Source organism: Myotis yumanensis, unplaced genomic scaffold (genome assembly GCF_028538775.1).
Source record: "Myotis yumanensis isolate MYYU_CA2020_CCGP unplaced genomic scaffold, mMyoYum1.0.hap1 SCAF_2, whole genome shotgun sequence".
In the NCBI taxonomy this organism is placed as follows: Eukaryota; Metazoa; Chordata; class Mammalia; order Chiroptera; family Vespertilionidae; genus Myotis; species Myotis yumanensis.
The window spans coordinates 102,244,162-102,259,545 of NW_027223753.1; the positions used below are offsets into that span (position 1 = coordinate 102,244,162).

Consider the following 15,384-nt stretch of genomic DNA (forward strand, 5'->3'; position numbering starts at 1 on the left):
GGCTTCAAAATTAGGTTTAGAATTAGGATTTGGGTTAGGTTTAGCTTTAAATTTTGGTTTAGGTTTAGAGCTATGGTTTAAGTTTAGGGTTAGTTAGGGTAAGGATTAGGATTAAGGCTATGTTAAAGTTAAGGTTACAGATAGGTTTAAGTTTTGGGTTAGTCTTAGGTTTAGGATTTGATTTATCAAATTTAGGTTTGGGTTTATGGTTAGGATTAATTTATATGTCAAATGCTGGTGAGGATGTAGAGAAACTAGGTCACTCATACATTGCTGGTGGGAATATAAAATGGTATAGCTGCTCTGGAAAACAGTTTGGCAGTTTCTTACAATGACACAGCTCATTTAAATTGGAATCTATATAATTTATTTTGTAAATAATAAATATCTGTACAGACATAGACATTTTAATTAATCAACAAAGTTTATAGTAAAAGGGGTAAAGATAGCAGAAGTGAAATAATGGAGAATTTCAGAAATACTATTCTTTTAGTTTCTGCCTCTATCATTCCCACTCCCAGGATCATTCTTGCATTCCTCCAAGTGCAAGGATCCATGGGAATATGATCAGTTACTTATAATATACTATAGTCAGTTACTTATAATAAATGCTGGTGCCAAAATATTTATTGCTATAAGGCTCCAAAACTTCTGGGTCACATATTTGCTTCTTTGGGGTTACCCATTTGGACTGATTCAAACCGGATTACTTGGCTTTGTCTATGGAAAAGGATGATTCTGGGACCAGATATGTTCTGGGTATGTTTTGAGCTTTTAATTCTGATTCAGAAACATGATCTAAATGTCCCAAAGTGGTTCAGAATCCTTTGGGGGCAGATCCAAGCCTTCTAGACTATCTCTGGGATGACTCCAGAATCACTTAAAGTTGAAGAGCCCCAGGCTCCACCTATAGCCTCCTCAGGAATTATAGATTCTTTTCAAACTCTTAGGCTAAATTATTTTTAATTAAAGACTTGTACCTAGTATAAGTCCCTTGCAGAAGGGGCTCTTTCTCAAGTTTTTCTCTCTAACATCTGAGTGACATTCTTAAGATTCAATCTGTTAGTCATCTTCAGTCAAATATACAAAACCTGCGACTAGAAAGGCTCCAAATGTACCTTAAAAAGTTAATGTAAATGTGTATTTGTGGGTGTATTTATCTCTACATAAATACATATGCAAATTCATAAACATGAAGAATTTAAAAATAACAGTATGAAGATTCCAGCTCTCATACCAAAGTAGTCCTTCTTAATCCTACAAAACATGTTTTACTTGCAACAAATAGAAGCTCCTCCCTGTAAACAAGTATAAAATATATATGCAAAAAAAAGTTGCCCTTGTAAACAGAGTAAAAGTTCCTCCCACAAATATGAAGGCACAGAGTTAGGTCCCATGGAAGCAGACATGCTCCTGGGGGCTTCCAGTCTGCTGGAGGCTTAGGAGGGGGGTAGACACAGACAGAGACCACCCCCTTGGCTCAGAGATGGAAAGGAAACCAAAGGCAGATCATATGGACTACATTAATCTTTCATGAAATCATGAACCCACCCACCCAGAGGGTGGGGGTGGGGTCGGGGGAGTAAAACTAGCAGAAAACAATTACAACGCCTTTTTAACCACATTAACAAGCAAAGTAGAAACCTTACAAAGTGGAAACTCCACTACCACCTGTTTTTGTTAAGGACCATTTACTAAAGTAAAATGAGGCAGAGATTAAAGGATGTTATAGGTACTCCACATGGCCCCCATCTCCTCTTTCCTTCTAACAGTCTGTATCAGTGGTTCTCAGCTGGGGGTTGTGGTGCCTCCCAGGGCACATGTGACAATATGTGGAGACATTTTTAACCACAACTTGGGATGCTACTGGTAGCTAACGGGTAGAGGCCAGGGATGCTGCTAAATATCCTATAATGTACAAAACAGCCCCTAAAGCAAAGAATGACCTGTCCCAAAATGTCAATAATGCTGAGAATAAAAACTTAAAACTACTAAGTCTGTAGTATAGAAGCAATCAGTGCCACTTTAAGAAAAATTTTATAGGAATTTTCTCCTCCTGGATAAGACAGCTATACCTCCTAAAAATATCTGAAAGATCCATAATATTAGGGAAAACAAAACATTATGAGAAAATTAGCACACAATTTTTTAAAATTTCAAATATTAACATGCAAATGAAAAATGAACTTGAAAGATGGAAAGGACAATTTTTTTGCTCAATTGATTTTGATCATCACCTGTTTCTACAACCACAAAAGCAAATGTAGTCACACTTCTGATTTAAGTCAAATCTGACAAAAGATTTATGAAACTGTTACTAAAAATAGACTGAAATATTAAAAATAGAAGAGTAACTTCTAGGATAACAAAAGAAAAACATGACCACTGATTTCTGAGATGCTCAATTCCAATAAGTGATAGTCAAAGTTACGTTCCCACATTATCTAAAAGATATCTTTTTTGTGCTTTAAGGTTGAGAAAGGAAAATGTGAAAAAGAGATGAACTAAAAACTTTTTAGGTATTTATAATGTTATAATTCAATATATCCTAATACAAAAAGACAGATTTCCTATGAAATCATATCCACTGAGAAGCAGACTCTATACTAGTAAGAAACACTAAAACAGCAGAGCAGCTTTTATATGATTTTGATAATAAAGCCTTTAACTGGCCCCAAGCTTTGTTAAAAGGACATAAAAAAAAAACAAAGAATGAAAAGAGTATGATATCTATATAAGGGAATCTGACTTATTACAGTAAACAAAACACCTCAACATAAAAATATTTCCAAATCTTAATTAATGGAGTTAATGATACTATACATTTGCAGTAATGACTCCATCAAAATAATCATTTAAGAAGACAATTAAAGTACATTGAAATAGAATTGGTAGAAATGCAATTTGACCCCTAATTCTATCAAATCTGCCTTTGAAAGAGAAATATATGACAGTATATCCCACTTCTGGGTACTTGTTCAAAGAAATCCAAAACACTTATTCAAAAAGACATATGCATCCCTATGTTCGTTGCAGCATTATTTACAATGCAAGATGTGGAAGCAACCTAAGTGTCCACTGTTAGACGATTAGATAAAGAAGATATGATACATAAATACTATGAAATCTTACTTGGCCATAAAAAAGAATGAAATCTTACTATTTGCAATAACATGGATGCACCTAGAAGGTACTATACTAAGTGAAATAAGTTAGACAGAGAATGACAAATACCAAATGATTTCACTTATATGTGGGATCTAAAGAACAGAATAAACTAACAAACAAAACAGAAAACACTCGAAGATACAGAAAACATTTTGATCATTGCCAGGTGGGAGGGAGATTTGGGAACTGGGTGAGAAAAGTGAAGGGGTTAGGAAGTACAGATTGGTAGTTACAGAATAGGCATGGAGATGTAAAATACAGCATAGGGAATACAGTCAGTAATGTTATAATCATTACGGATGGTGCCAGGTGGGTACTAGATTAATGGGTGTGATCACTTTGTAAGGAATATAAATGTTTTATCACTATGCTGTACATCTGAAATGAATATCATATTGTATGTCAACTGCAATTAAAATTTTTCTAATGTGACAATATATCATTTCATTCAGGAAAATACAAGTAAAATTGGAAAATTCTTGTTTTCAGTAGTGAACAGACACATTAAAGCACAATTCAACCAACCTATTTGAACTTTCTCCATCATCTTGTTTGTGTGGTTTTCTTTGGGGGACGGGGGTTGTTTTTCTTAGGTCATACAAAAAAGCACACCAAAATTCCCTGTAACAGTCACTTCTACAATTACATTATTATTAAACAGCTAGCCATAGGACTTTTTGTGATAAACCCGACCAATAGGGAAGTGAATCTCATCACTGCCGCCAATCTAACAGGAACCTAGCCCAGTGGTTGGCAAACTCATTAGTCAACAGAGCCAAATATCAACAGTACAACAATTGAAATTTCTTTTGAGAGCCAAATTTTTTAAACTTAAACTATATAGGTAGGTACATTGTTATTAAGTTAATTAGGGTACTCCTAAGCTGGCCTTTGCTAAAAACGTCCTCAATCTGATTGAGGTACTTTCGCTGAGGTCGACCCCTTCTAACTCTCCCATCCACACTTGTCCTGTATACTTGTTTCAGATAGACGAGTGTGGATGGGAGAGTTGGAAGGGGTCGACCTCAGCGAACGTACCTCAAAACAATGTACCTCCCCCGCACTGCGTCGCCCACTTCTTCTAAGGCCACTTCTTCAAAATAGACTTGCTCAGGCCGAAAACCAACTTCTGCGCATGGGCCAAGAAGTTTCAATCGAACTGTACATGCGCGCCCGCACGTGGTATTTTGTGGAAGAGCCACACTCAAGGGGCCAAAGAGGCGCAAGTGGCTCTCCAGCCTCGGTTTGCTGACCACTGACCTAGCCCAAAAGTAAGGAGGGGCAAATCATCTGAGAGCAGGAAGGTGATCAACTGCCTTAAGGCAATTTTACTCCTGGCCTGAAGCTACTCACAACTCTTGCCCCTCTACTCTTCTATCAAGAAAGCTGGAAAACAGAGAACTATCTTGATCTTTTAAGTACATCTCCGACCTCTACCACTACCCCTGCATGTTTTAGAGAGGAAAACACAGACCAAAATTAAAAAGATAACTGGACAAGTAAAAGACCCAATGAAAACCATCATTAAGTAACTGGTAAATTAGGGCACTTTCTTCAAATTAAGCTCTGTCAATTAGGCACTTAATAAAAACAAATGACATATATGCAGACATCTCAACAACTAAGAAAGATTAAAAACAAAAACAGAAGACAAGACTTATACTTACTACCTACATTTTGTTTTGTTTTTAAAATGGGATGTTATACTTTAGCCAGAAATGTTTGAAAGAAATACTATTTAAGAAGAAAAATACAGTATTTTCTTGTTCCTTAGGAATCAATACCCTAAGTTTCAGTGTTTTTAATATATACGTAATGCTCGGATATTGACTAAACAAGGAAAAATTAAGGCAGTGGCTTTAAGCTCAATAAAGGAAAAAACTGACTAACAAGCTTATCCGACATAAACACATCAAGCTTGTATTTGGATACAACATTGAATAATTATGGCTTTAAATATAAAATATGTTTCAAAATTCCACATTTCTTCAGTTATTATTTTTTTATAGCTATGTGGACTTTGAATAGTCCATCTAGTTTTAAATAAAGGAATACTTTTCATATAATTTTGGAACAAAATGTGAATGGTCTTGATCTAGAACTATTGATTTGGATAGTAAATAATTATGTTCATATGTACCATAGACCTAGTATTTTAAAAAGGAAGACTTATAACTGTCAAAATATAATTGCTAATGACTAATGTCCTTTGGAATTTTGCTACAAAACAGAAGATAGAAAGTTTTGAGGTACTGCTGCCTTAGAATCTTTCCAAGGTTTGGGTAAAAAAAAAAAAAAAATGGAGGTTTAAAAAATTTTATTGTTGTTTTAAAAAAATCAGTGTTTTTTCTCTTCAGTTGTGAAGATCATTTTAAGTCTCCTCTCAGTCCCCATTGTATTGGTGTTCCTGAGCTCATCTCATCTGCATGTCACATGCAGCCATCTGCGGTTTCAGCCATTCTGTTTGGTGCTATGTCTTGTTATACCAATTCATGGAGCGTTTCACTGCCTTCACCCAGTTTTCCATACTCATTTCATATTCCTGCCATTTCTTCTGTGGCTTGAAAACCATTTCACTTTGTCTCAGTTTCTTTAGTTCCTCCTTGTCAGTCCAAAACCCTATAGATGAAAAAATTATTCTCAAATTTTAAAGCAAATAATGACTCCATAAAGTTTACCCACAAACCTATGTGAATTGGTGCAAAGGTAAACAATTTTTATTTTAAAACACAATCCAAAGTATTTTGCTGCTTTTGAATTTTGTTGGATTCACTGTCCCAGGGAATGAATACAGCAGGATTTAAAAGTCTTTTGGTTTTAACTATTAGCTTTATGTGTACATGGCAGAGCACCAAGATGCTTCCAGAACAACCATGCCTTGTCATCATCATTTAATTTCATGACTTGTTAAGAAAAAAAGAAATAGCATATTTTCTTCTTATCGATTAAAAAAAACAAAGATAAATTAAGAATGTATCTTGAGGGGAGAAACAACTCCTTAGAACAGGGGTGGGGAACCTTTTTTCCGCCAAGGGGCATTCGGATATTTATAACATCATTTGCTTAATTTAATTCACTTAATATAAACTTACGTTGCTATGAAAAAAACTCCTAGATTTACTGAATTTTTAGTCCCACCTGTGGTTGCTTGGCAAGGCCAGATCAAAATATTTCTAGGGCCTTAAACGTTCCCCAACCTTGCCCTAGGTCAGTGATGGTGAACCTATGACACGTGTGTCAAAGGTGACACGCGAACTCATTTTTTGGTTGATTTTTCTTTGTTAAATGGCATTTAAATATATAAAATAAATATCAAAACTATAACTCTTTGTTTTACTATGGTTGAAAATATCAAAAAATTTCTATATGTGACACGGCACCAGAGTTAAGTTAGGGTTTTTCAAAATGCTGACACGCCAAGCTCAAAAGGTTCGCCATCACTGCCCTAGGTATATGCACAAAATTTAAAAATGGGACTTACTAGAATAAACTTTCTTTTCAAACTATTGCATTTCATACAAATTACTTAAGTTCCTATTCAATACAATGTTGGAGTTCTGGCACACATTGTTCTTTAAATAAGCAGCAAGAGCACACAACTATGAGCATAAGTGGTCTAAAACAGCAGAGAGGTCTTGGTAGTAAACTTGGCACATCTCACTTACTCTGAAGTACTTAGTTGACAAGTCTTGTGATGTACGTTTTCTCCTACCAATAAAACTGACACAAAATTCTTCCTTCTAAAATTTTCTGTCAAGTCACAATCTTTCTATTTACAAAGTTAACATTTTAGACTCTCTATATTTAAAGATATTGATAGAAGTTTCTAAAAGACTAAACATAGTTTTAATTAGTATAATACAGTTAGATAAATCTAGTCATAAAAATAAATATGTTCTTAAAATCCGTATTTCCAGAATTTATTATTTAGACCAAGGCATACATATTTCTAAAGTTATTTTATTAAATATGCATGGAATAGATCCATGACTCTGAGCGACTTTTGAAAACACAGAGGATGTGCACAGCCTTCAGTCTCAAATGTCCAAAAGAGAAGCCTTCTGACCAGAAGTCTCAGCTATTCTGAGAAGGTGAAACTGCTTCCCTGCAGTGAGTGCAGTACCACTTCACTGAAAAGGTTTGAAATTAAAAACAGATATAATGAAGCAGATGAAACTCAAGCCACTATGTTATGTGTATGAATAATGTGCACATGCTTGTTATTTAAATTATTTTAAATGTTCAAGAGAATCTGACATACTTCTTATATTAGAATTTTATGAGAATTTGATTTATTATAATTATAAGCATAATTTATTCAATTTGCAAGAGTTATTTAAGTAGTTTAGATTTTTCTTGTTACAGGTCTAAGTTTGCTCAGTTAGTTATGTAAAACTAGAGGCCTGGTGCATGAAATTTGTGCATAGGTAGGGTCCCTAGGCCTGGTAGTGATCAGGGCTGATAGGGGCCTTCCGGCTGCCGGCCGGGGCCTCCCTTCCCTGGCTGCCAGCTGCCAGCCAGGGCATCGTTGTTAGCTGCTGGCCCAGGCCTTCTTTTGTTCTGCGCCGGCCCCTGGTGTTCAGCGCATGTTATAGCAAGTGATCAAACTCCTGGTCTCCCAGCCGACCTCCTAAGGGGACACTTTGCATATTAGCCTTTTATATATATAGACTAGAGGCCCGGTGCATGAATTCGTGCACGGGTGGGGTCCAATCGAGCCAGGCTGGCCAGGGGGAGGGGACGCAGGAGGTTGGCCGGCTGGCCCCGCCCCCGATTGGGATGGGAGGAGCTGATCAGGTGCAGAGCTGACTGGGGGAGGGGCCACGGCCCCACCCCCTGGTCAAAGTCCCGGTCAAGGTGACAATTTGCATATTAGCCTTTTATTATATAGGATTATTTTAAAAAATCAACTATATTAAATTTTTAAGGGTTGATATATACAAAAAACTTTAAATTTGTAAATGGGAATGACCAAGGGAAAGTTTTTTTCTTAAATTTGAATTAATAAAATATTAGTCAATGAACAAATGAAAGTGTGATCATTTTATTCAAAGTTAACAGATTTTTAGTAAAATTAAGTTGAAGTTAAATTTACCAAGATTTCAGGTTTTTTGGATTTGTAACTTTACTATGTTAAGTCTTAGCCTAGAGTTTAACTGAAATATTCTGTTCTGCACAAACACTCCTCCCTTCCATACAGGAACACATTAAAACATTCCCAGTGTCTCAAGGGAGTATTTCATAAAGAACTCCCTAATGGTCTCTGCACTTCCATGCTTTACCCTTCAAATTAGTCCTTCCACTAACTTCCAAAGTGATCTGTTCAAATGGAGATCTATCCATGAGCCTCTCCTGCTCAGAGTCTTCAGTGGCTCTCCAATGCCTTGAAGATCAAGCCCCAAATCCTCTTCTTGAGGAATCCACCAGATCAGAAGTTAAAACCAAGGCCAAACAATGTGGGCAATTTACAGCCATCTTGTATCTATCAAGCCATTATCTTCCCCAGCCTAGGACACAAGAGCAGATAGTTAAAAAATTTCCCTAACAAAAGAATGCAAAAAGGGATGGGGAAAGGAAAGATAAAAAAGGTGGTGGGTTCACTCCTTAAGCAAAGAAGCTAGCAGTCTCAAGGCTTAGCAAAATAAAGTTGCCAGGTGCTTCTCATGATTTCTGGGAGGCCACAACAAAGTAACAGGGAACCTTAAGAAATAATCTGTACCAGAATATTCAGCAAAGTAATTTTAAGACATATGGACAGGAGGGTGTATTGAAAGGGCGAGGGCTATGCCCTCCATCTTGCCTGTATCCTCCATGTTGGGGCCACGTGCGGCCTTCTTCCCGGAAGCCCAGGCCTCTGCTGGCCACGCCCGGGATTTTAAACTAACCAATGACAATCAAGGGACGTGCGCGCCATAGATATGACCACATCCTGTGTAACAGGACCCGGCTTGCGCCTGGCCAATCGGCAGAGCACAGTCCTTACTCCTCCCCTTACTCCGACCCCCCCCTATATAACCGGTCTCTGGGCGGGGTTGGCTCTCTTGGCCACTTGGCTAGCCGATGTGTCGGTGAGTCTGGTGGATGGAGAGCTCAAGCTAGCTTGAAATACAGATTCTTATGCTTTTGCATCGGATTGGATGGCTCCCTGATGTGGTTTCTTGGGAATCTTGAAATCTGGGCATAACAGTATGATGCCTCAGAACCCCACCCAGCATCCTCTTCGGATTGGCTGGGGCCCGTCTATACTTCATAACCCAGATATATATGTTTACTTGCTTTGCTTTTTCAGTAAAGGTGCATGCTTTAATTGCCTGTATAAATTGACTTTTCACAATACAGTAAAGGTCTCTCATATAGATTAATTTATATGGGGAGATGAGGATCCAAATTGGGAACAGCCTAGAACAGTGATGGCGAACCTATGACGCGTGTGTCAGAGGTGACATGCGAACTCATTTTTTTGGTTGATTTTTCTCTGTTAAATGGCATTTAAATATATAAAATAAATATCAAAAATATAAGTCTTTGTTTTACTATGGTTGCAGATATCAAAAAATTTCTATATGTGACACGGCACCAGAGTTAAGTTAGGGTTTTTCAAAAGGTTCGCCATCACTGGCCTAGAACATTCAGCAGTCTGCAGCCATTTAGTAAATTCTATCTTCCTTAAACCAAGGACACTTAAAAAGTAAATGGTTTACACGATTCCTCCCCAACCAGAGGATAAATAGCTTAAGTCAATCTACACAAGCAGAGAGATAGCAGAAATCCAATTAGTGATGGAAAGATTTGTCAAATAAACAATAACTATATTATACCTTCACTTATAACTCTAATTGCTATTCTAGAATATTGTATTGAGGAGGAAACTGGTCTTGCAGAACTTGTTATCTAAATGCAGAGGCTATAGAACTGTGAACAATGCACTGCCCTGGGGGGGAAGGTTGTTATGCTGGTGCCAGCACGGACCATCTGATGTGGCCTGACACCTGGGGACCTTCCTGCAGGGCCACGAAGGGGGCAGGGGCATATCTGCAAGACAAAGACCCCAGCAGGATATATATAGACAGGCTCTCTGCATGTTTCTTCACTCTGATTTGGAAATTATTCCCGGAGTCCACTAGTATTAATAAGCGGGGTCTCTCCCTTTCTCTAGGAAGCGTGCTTGGTATTTCTTTGCTCTTCCGCAACATATGGTTCCCTGAACTGGGAAGCTAACCGCGTTTTGCTCTTGCCTCCAGTGAGTGGACAGGGTTTGGGGCCTGGGTGCGTAGGATAGGCCTCTGGGAGGTGCACGCTGCTGATTTTAGCAGAATTGAACCAGGGGGAACTCCAGGTACTCCCGGACCTCAGACCAGGACCTGGCAGGCATCTGGAGAAAGTGGATGGACACCTCTGGACCTGTCAGCAGAATCGGTAAGGTAGGGGCCCCAGTCAGTCAGGCCCACTCCAAGTGAGTGGAATGGGGAGCTTGATCACCTCCCCAGAAGTCATAGGACTTCGTCAGGTAAATCAGGAATCAGGACTCTGGAAGTGAGTGAATTCAGATTCGATTAAGGAATTATGGGTTCACTCTTCTGTTTGTTTGTGTGTGGGACTAGTAAATTTGCTACCGAGAAGGGGGGCTCGATGCAACCTTAACTCCTCCGGTAGGTTCTCACCGAGATGTCGGTCAAGAATTCTGGTCTGGGGCGTGGGTGCCAGGAGTGCCCCCATGCCCTTCTGGGGAGTTGGGCATTATCTGCTCAGCTCCAGTCTGGGCTAGTCTGAGAGAGTGAGAGTACAGATGTTTGTATGTCTTGGCATAATTATCTGCTGATTAACTGGTCTGTGTGAAAGCAAAAACTACTTTGATTTTCTGTTCGCTCATTTGGTTAAAACGTTTGATTTGCTGAAGGCTGAACCTGTGATGGTCTGCAAAAGTCTCAAGCAGTGCTGTTGAGTTAGTTTTCTCAGAGATGTTTGCTCTCTATCACGGGAGGAATCAGCCCACTTAGTAAAAATTTCTGTCTATGTTTGTATACTAGGGACTTCGGTTTGCTCTGTGATTTTGCTGTTAGGTTGAAATTTTGGAATTCTGGGGTAGATTTAAAGGTATCTGTGGCTTTTCTTGTCTGACTGGGACTTTCAGGAGGGGGGCTCACAGCTCTGCAGGGCGGGAAGATTTTATGGGCCCTGCCCCCTGCCTGTGCTAAATTAAGGATCTTTTCTTTCAGGAGACCCTCCAGGCTTTTAGTAAAATTTCCCTGCACCCTTGTCATCCTAAGAGTCATTTTCCTCCACAGGTCGGACCCCAGCCTCTAGGAGGGAGGGCTACTATAGTGACGACCTGTAGTTTTCTCTGAAAACTCCCGCTGTTTCTATTTCTCCCCTCTCTAGGAATTGTCTTCCTCTATCTCACAATAGGAAATAATACAGGCCAGTGTCATTTGGCTTGCTGGTTAAAAGAAGACAACGGGCCCTGGAATCTGTAAAAGTGGCCGGGAATGAAGCTGGTCAAATGTACTGAAAGGGTTCGATACCTGTTGCTGCTAGCAGAGAAGGGGCTGATATCCCCTTCCAGTGCACTCCCTTGGGAGAGGCCTGATCACTGCTCTGCCACAGGGGACGGGGACGAAGGCAGGGGCCTGGTACCCAACTCACTGCCACAGGAGCGCTTTGTAATATGCAGGGCTATTTCTAACTGCAACTCTGGCTGTTTTGGACTGGCAGCTTATGGCAGGACCCTGTAACTAGTAAACAGGGTTAACAAAAGGGCAAAAAAAGGCGCTCTCCCTGGACCTGGGAGGGAGCCTTCAAGACTTTGAGATTCTCCAAGAGAGGAGAAGTCTGACTGAGGGACTGGCCAAGACACCGTTGGGTTGAGAGGACCGGAGGCTGCATATTGAACTTGTAGACTGCAGTTTGCTAGGCAGAGGTCCAAGCCCAGTTGTATAGGGGTTAAGCTACCTGTGTACAGCGAAGCAACTTTCTCCCAAGCCAGAATACATTTTGGGGAACTGGACAGACTGTGTTTGTGGCTGGAAAGAGGAACTGCCGTCACGCACAGCCCTGACAGTGGCTGCAGAAAACTGTATAACAGACTTAGAAGACGCCTGCATCGTCATGGACATGGCTCCAGAGAGACAAGGATGTTGTGACTCTTACTATTCTAATTGCTACAGTTTGTCTCTGCCAGGTCACAAGCCCACCTCCTTCTGTGCCCAGGCCTCATCGTCCCTCTGACAGACAGCAAGGATCTCTTGGCTCTGAGAGAAACTTCTGACCCATCTCAGCATGGAAGTAATTACAGAAGAGAATTTCAACCCCATTTTCCCTGAAAGAATTCAGAGCCAGGATCCTTGAGGTAATATATTAGGCAGTAAGACAGACATGAGCGGAGCAAGATGATCGGCCAACTGGCACTACCAGATGTGTATGTGAGACCAGGGGCCTAGCCAAAGGGGTCCTCGCCCAAAGTCTTGGGCCTTGGAAAAGACCAGTAGCCTACATGTCCAAGAGACTCGACCCTGTTGAATCCAGTTAGCCTGCTTGCCTCCGGGCGGTAGTGGCCACAGCTATGCGGTTGAGGCTTTGCTCGGGAGCATACCGGAGCCCTGGATGTCAAATGCTCGAGTCATCCAGTTTCAGGCTCTTCTGCTACCAGAACTCCTTCCTGATGATGACCCTGAGGAACCTCTACATAACTGTTTAGAGGTCGACGACTTTGTAAAGACAGGCCACCTGGGCCTCACTGACACCCCACTGGCATCCCCAGATGAGGTAGTATTCATGGACGGGAGCAGTTCTGTCCAGGGAGGAGTCAGTATGCAGGGAAGGTGGTGGTTGCTTTGGATTGAACCATCTGATCTCAGGTGCTCGCCTGCAGGACTTCGGCACAGAAGGCCGAGTTGATTGCCCTTATTCAGGCTCTCTGGTGGGCAAGAGAAGAATCAGTGACAATTTGTGCTGATGGCGAGTATGTGATTGCAACAGCTCACGTGCGGAGTGCTGTTGCAGGGTATGGGGACTCCACAGAGGCAAGAGGGAACCGGGCCACAGATGAAGCGGCCCAGAAGGCTGCCCTGGAAACCAGTGGGGCCTCTACAGATTCTGGTGGGTAAAGGCTGAAATCCATAACTAATTTTTACTCAAGTTCTTACAGGCTTTACAGTCTACCCAGAAAGCAATCCAGAAGCACGTCTGAGATGTTCTGCCTTCCAACCTGGTGACTCTGTTTGGGTAAAGACCACCCAAGGACTGACTCCTACCTGGAAGGGACCACATACCGTCATCCTGACCACCCTCACCGCTCTCAAGGTTGCAGGACTGAACACCTGGATACCAAAAACACCCTCTGCGGATTTGTTGCTCCACAAGGCTTAAAGAAGCTTGTGGGACAAGGTGGGGGTGGGATGAGGAGGAAACTGGTCTTGCAGAACTTGTTATCTAAATGTAGAGGCTATGGAACTGTGAACAATGCACTGCCCTGGGTGGGGAGGGTTGTTATGCTGGTGCCAGAACAGACCATTGGATGTGGCCTGACACCTGGGGGCCTTCCTGCAAGGCCACGAAGGGGGCAGGGGCATATCTGCAAAACAAAGACCCCAGCGGGATATATACAGACAGGCTCTCTGCATGTTTCTTCACTCTGATTTGGAAATTATTCCCAGAGTCCACTAGTGTTAATAAGCAGGGTCCCTCCCTTTCTCTAGGAAGCATGCTTGGTATTTCTTTGGTCTTCTGTAACAGTATTTTGCAGAAAGGACAAGATTCCATGTCATTTGTATTATACTCAAATCCATAACCATGTCATTTTAAATTTCTTCTTATCATTTAGAGATAGTCACTGTTTTGTTATAATGCATTTAGAAAAATGTTACATCTTCTGAGGGATCCATGGAAAGGACTCTAACATTTTCAGATCATTCCCTTCAAACTGGATGAAAATTATTAGAATTCTACAGACTATCTGGATTTATAGAAGTACTGGCAGGAAAAATCAGGAGAAACAAAAAAATTAATTATGGGACTGAATGAACTGAAAATAATTATAGTTTTTATAACTTTTGAAAGTATTGCTGATTCTTAATCTTTTTGTTTTTCAGACTGAAGGAAACTTGTTTCTTTTCTTAAAGCAATTTGGTAAATTATATATTTTTCTCCCTACCGTATCCCTCCAGAATTTGGCAATTCTTAATGAGTAAATCATGGCAATGCATTTCTTTGCATTAATTTAATAAGACCACTTTCCAACTGCCATTTTATTGACTAAGACTTTAACTAGAGTGTCATGTCTGAGAGAGACATGCTTGGACTCTGGATGTCACCAGAAAAAACTTGACGGCAATGTGAGCGCCTTGGAGAAAAGCCTGGTACCTTGCTTGGTACGTGGTTCAAGGTAGTCTTTCCAGGTAAGGAATGAAGGTTACTTTCCTGAAAGATGTCAAGAAAGGAACCTCAAGGAATTTTGGGAACCTCAAATACTTGGGGAATTCACCCAAGTCTACAGGTATTGTAGGCAAGCCTGATGGCAAGTAGGTGGCTCGGCTTCTTTAATGAGCCATAAAAGGCTCATTAAAGCTCAATCATGAAAAAAATAAAATAAAAACAAAAACAAAAAACCTCAATCATGAGATTCCAGCAAAGCAAATTTTAAAAGAGCCTATACAGTCAGTTATATTATTTGTATTCCTGCAAATAATCAGGCCAAATTGCAACTAGACTTAATTTGATCTTTAATAAAAATGAGGGTGATTTTAGAGAGAACAATTGTGTCTCAACAAACTCTATAGTACACAATTGGGAATAGACTCCAGTTAATTGTTTTGAAGTTTTATTTTTCATATATGAATTGAACTAAATTCTAAATTTGTTTAGTTTTTTTGGATGTTTAGCTACAACTCTTCAAACTAATGCTTAATTTTCTCCCATCCTTTGATTTGGAATCATTGAGTACTAAAACACTTTTTCTTCCACTGGACCATTTGTCATAATTCTTGTTGTTCAGTTTGTCTCCACTAGGTTATAAACCCTACTCAGCTCAGAGAATACCACCTCTAGACACCATCGCCACCTCCTTCCATGCCCAGGCCTCATTGTCCCTCTGACAGAGAGCAAGGATTTCTTGGCTCTGAGGAAAAACATCACATCTTTTGGTCAAATAAGCTTGACAACCTTCCAACGGTTTGAATTTTAAGGAACTTTTCTTTAGGTCATTCCAATAGGCTCAATTTG

The 15,384-nt window shown here is 40.2% G+C and overlaps 1 protein-coding gene across 4 annotated transcripts in view; it reads right to left on the minus strand.

The window, feature by feature from the left end:
• Positions 1-15,384, minus strand: part of GK5 (glycerol kinase 5) — a 174,065-nt gene that overhangs the window by 14,493 nt on the left and 144,188 nt on the right. For 2 of the 4 annotated variants that reach the window (XM_070405896.1, XM_070405895.1), the window contains one exon: positions 5,469-5,787. The exons of 1 other annotated variant lie outside the window; for it this stretch is intronic. In XM_070405896.1, the coding sequence (XP_070261997.1) occupies positions 5,639-5,787 (149 nt within the window). In that variant the 3' untranslated portion in view covers positions 5,469-5,638. Of the gene's footprint in view, positions 1-5,468; positions 5,788-8,209; positions 8,676-15,384 lie in introns of those variants that run through there. One more of the 4 variants, XM_070405898.1, reaches the window with a different exon arrangement.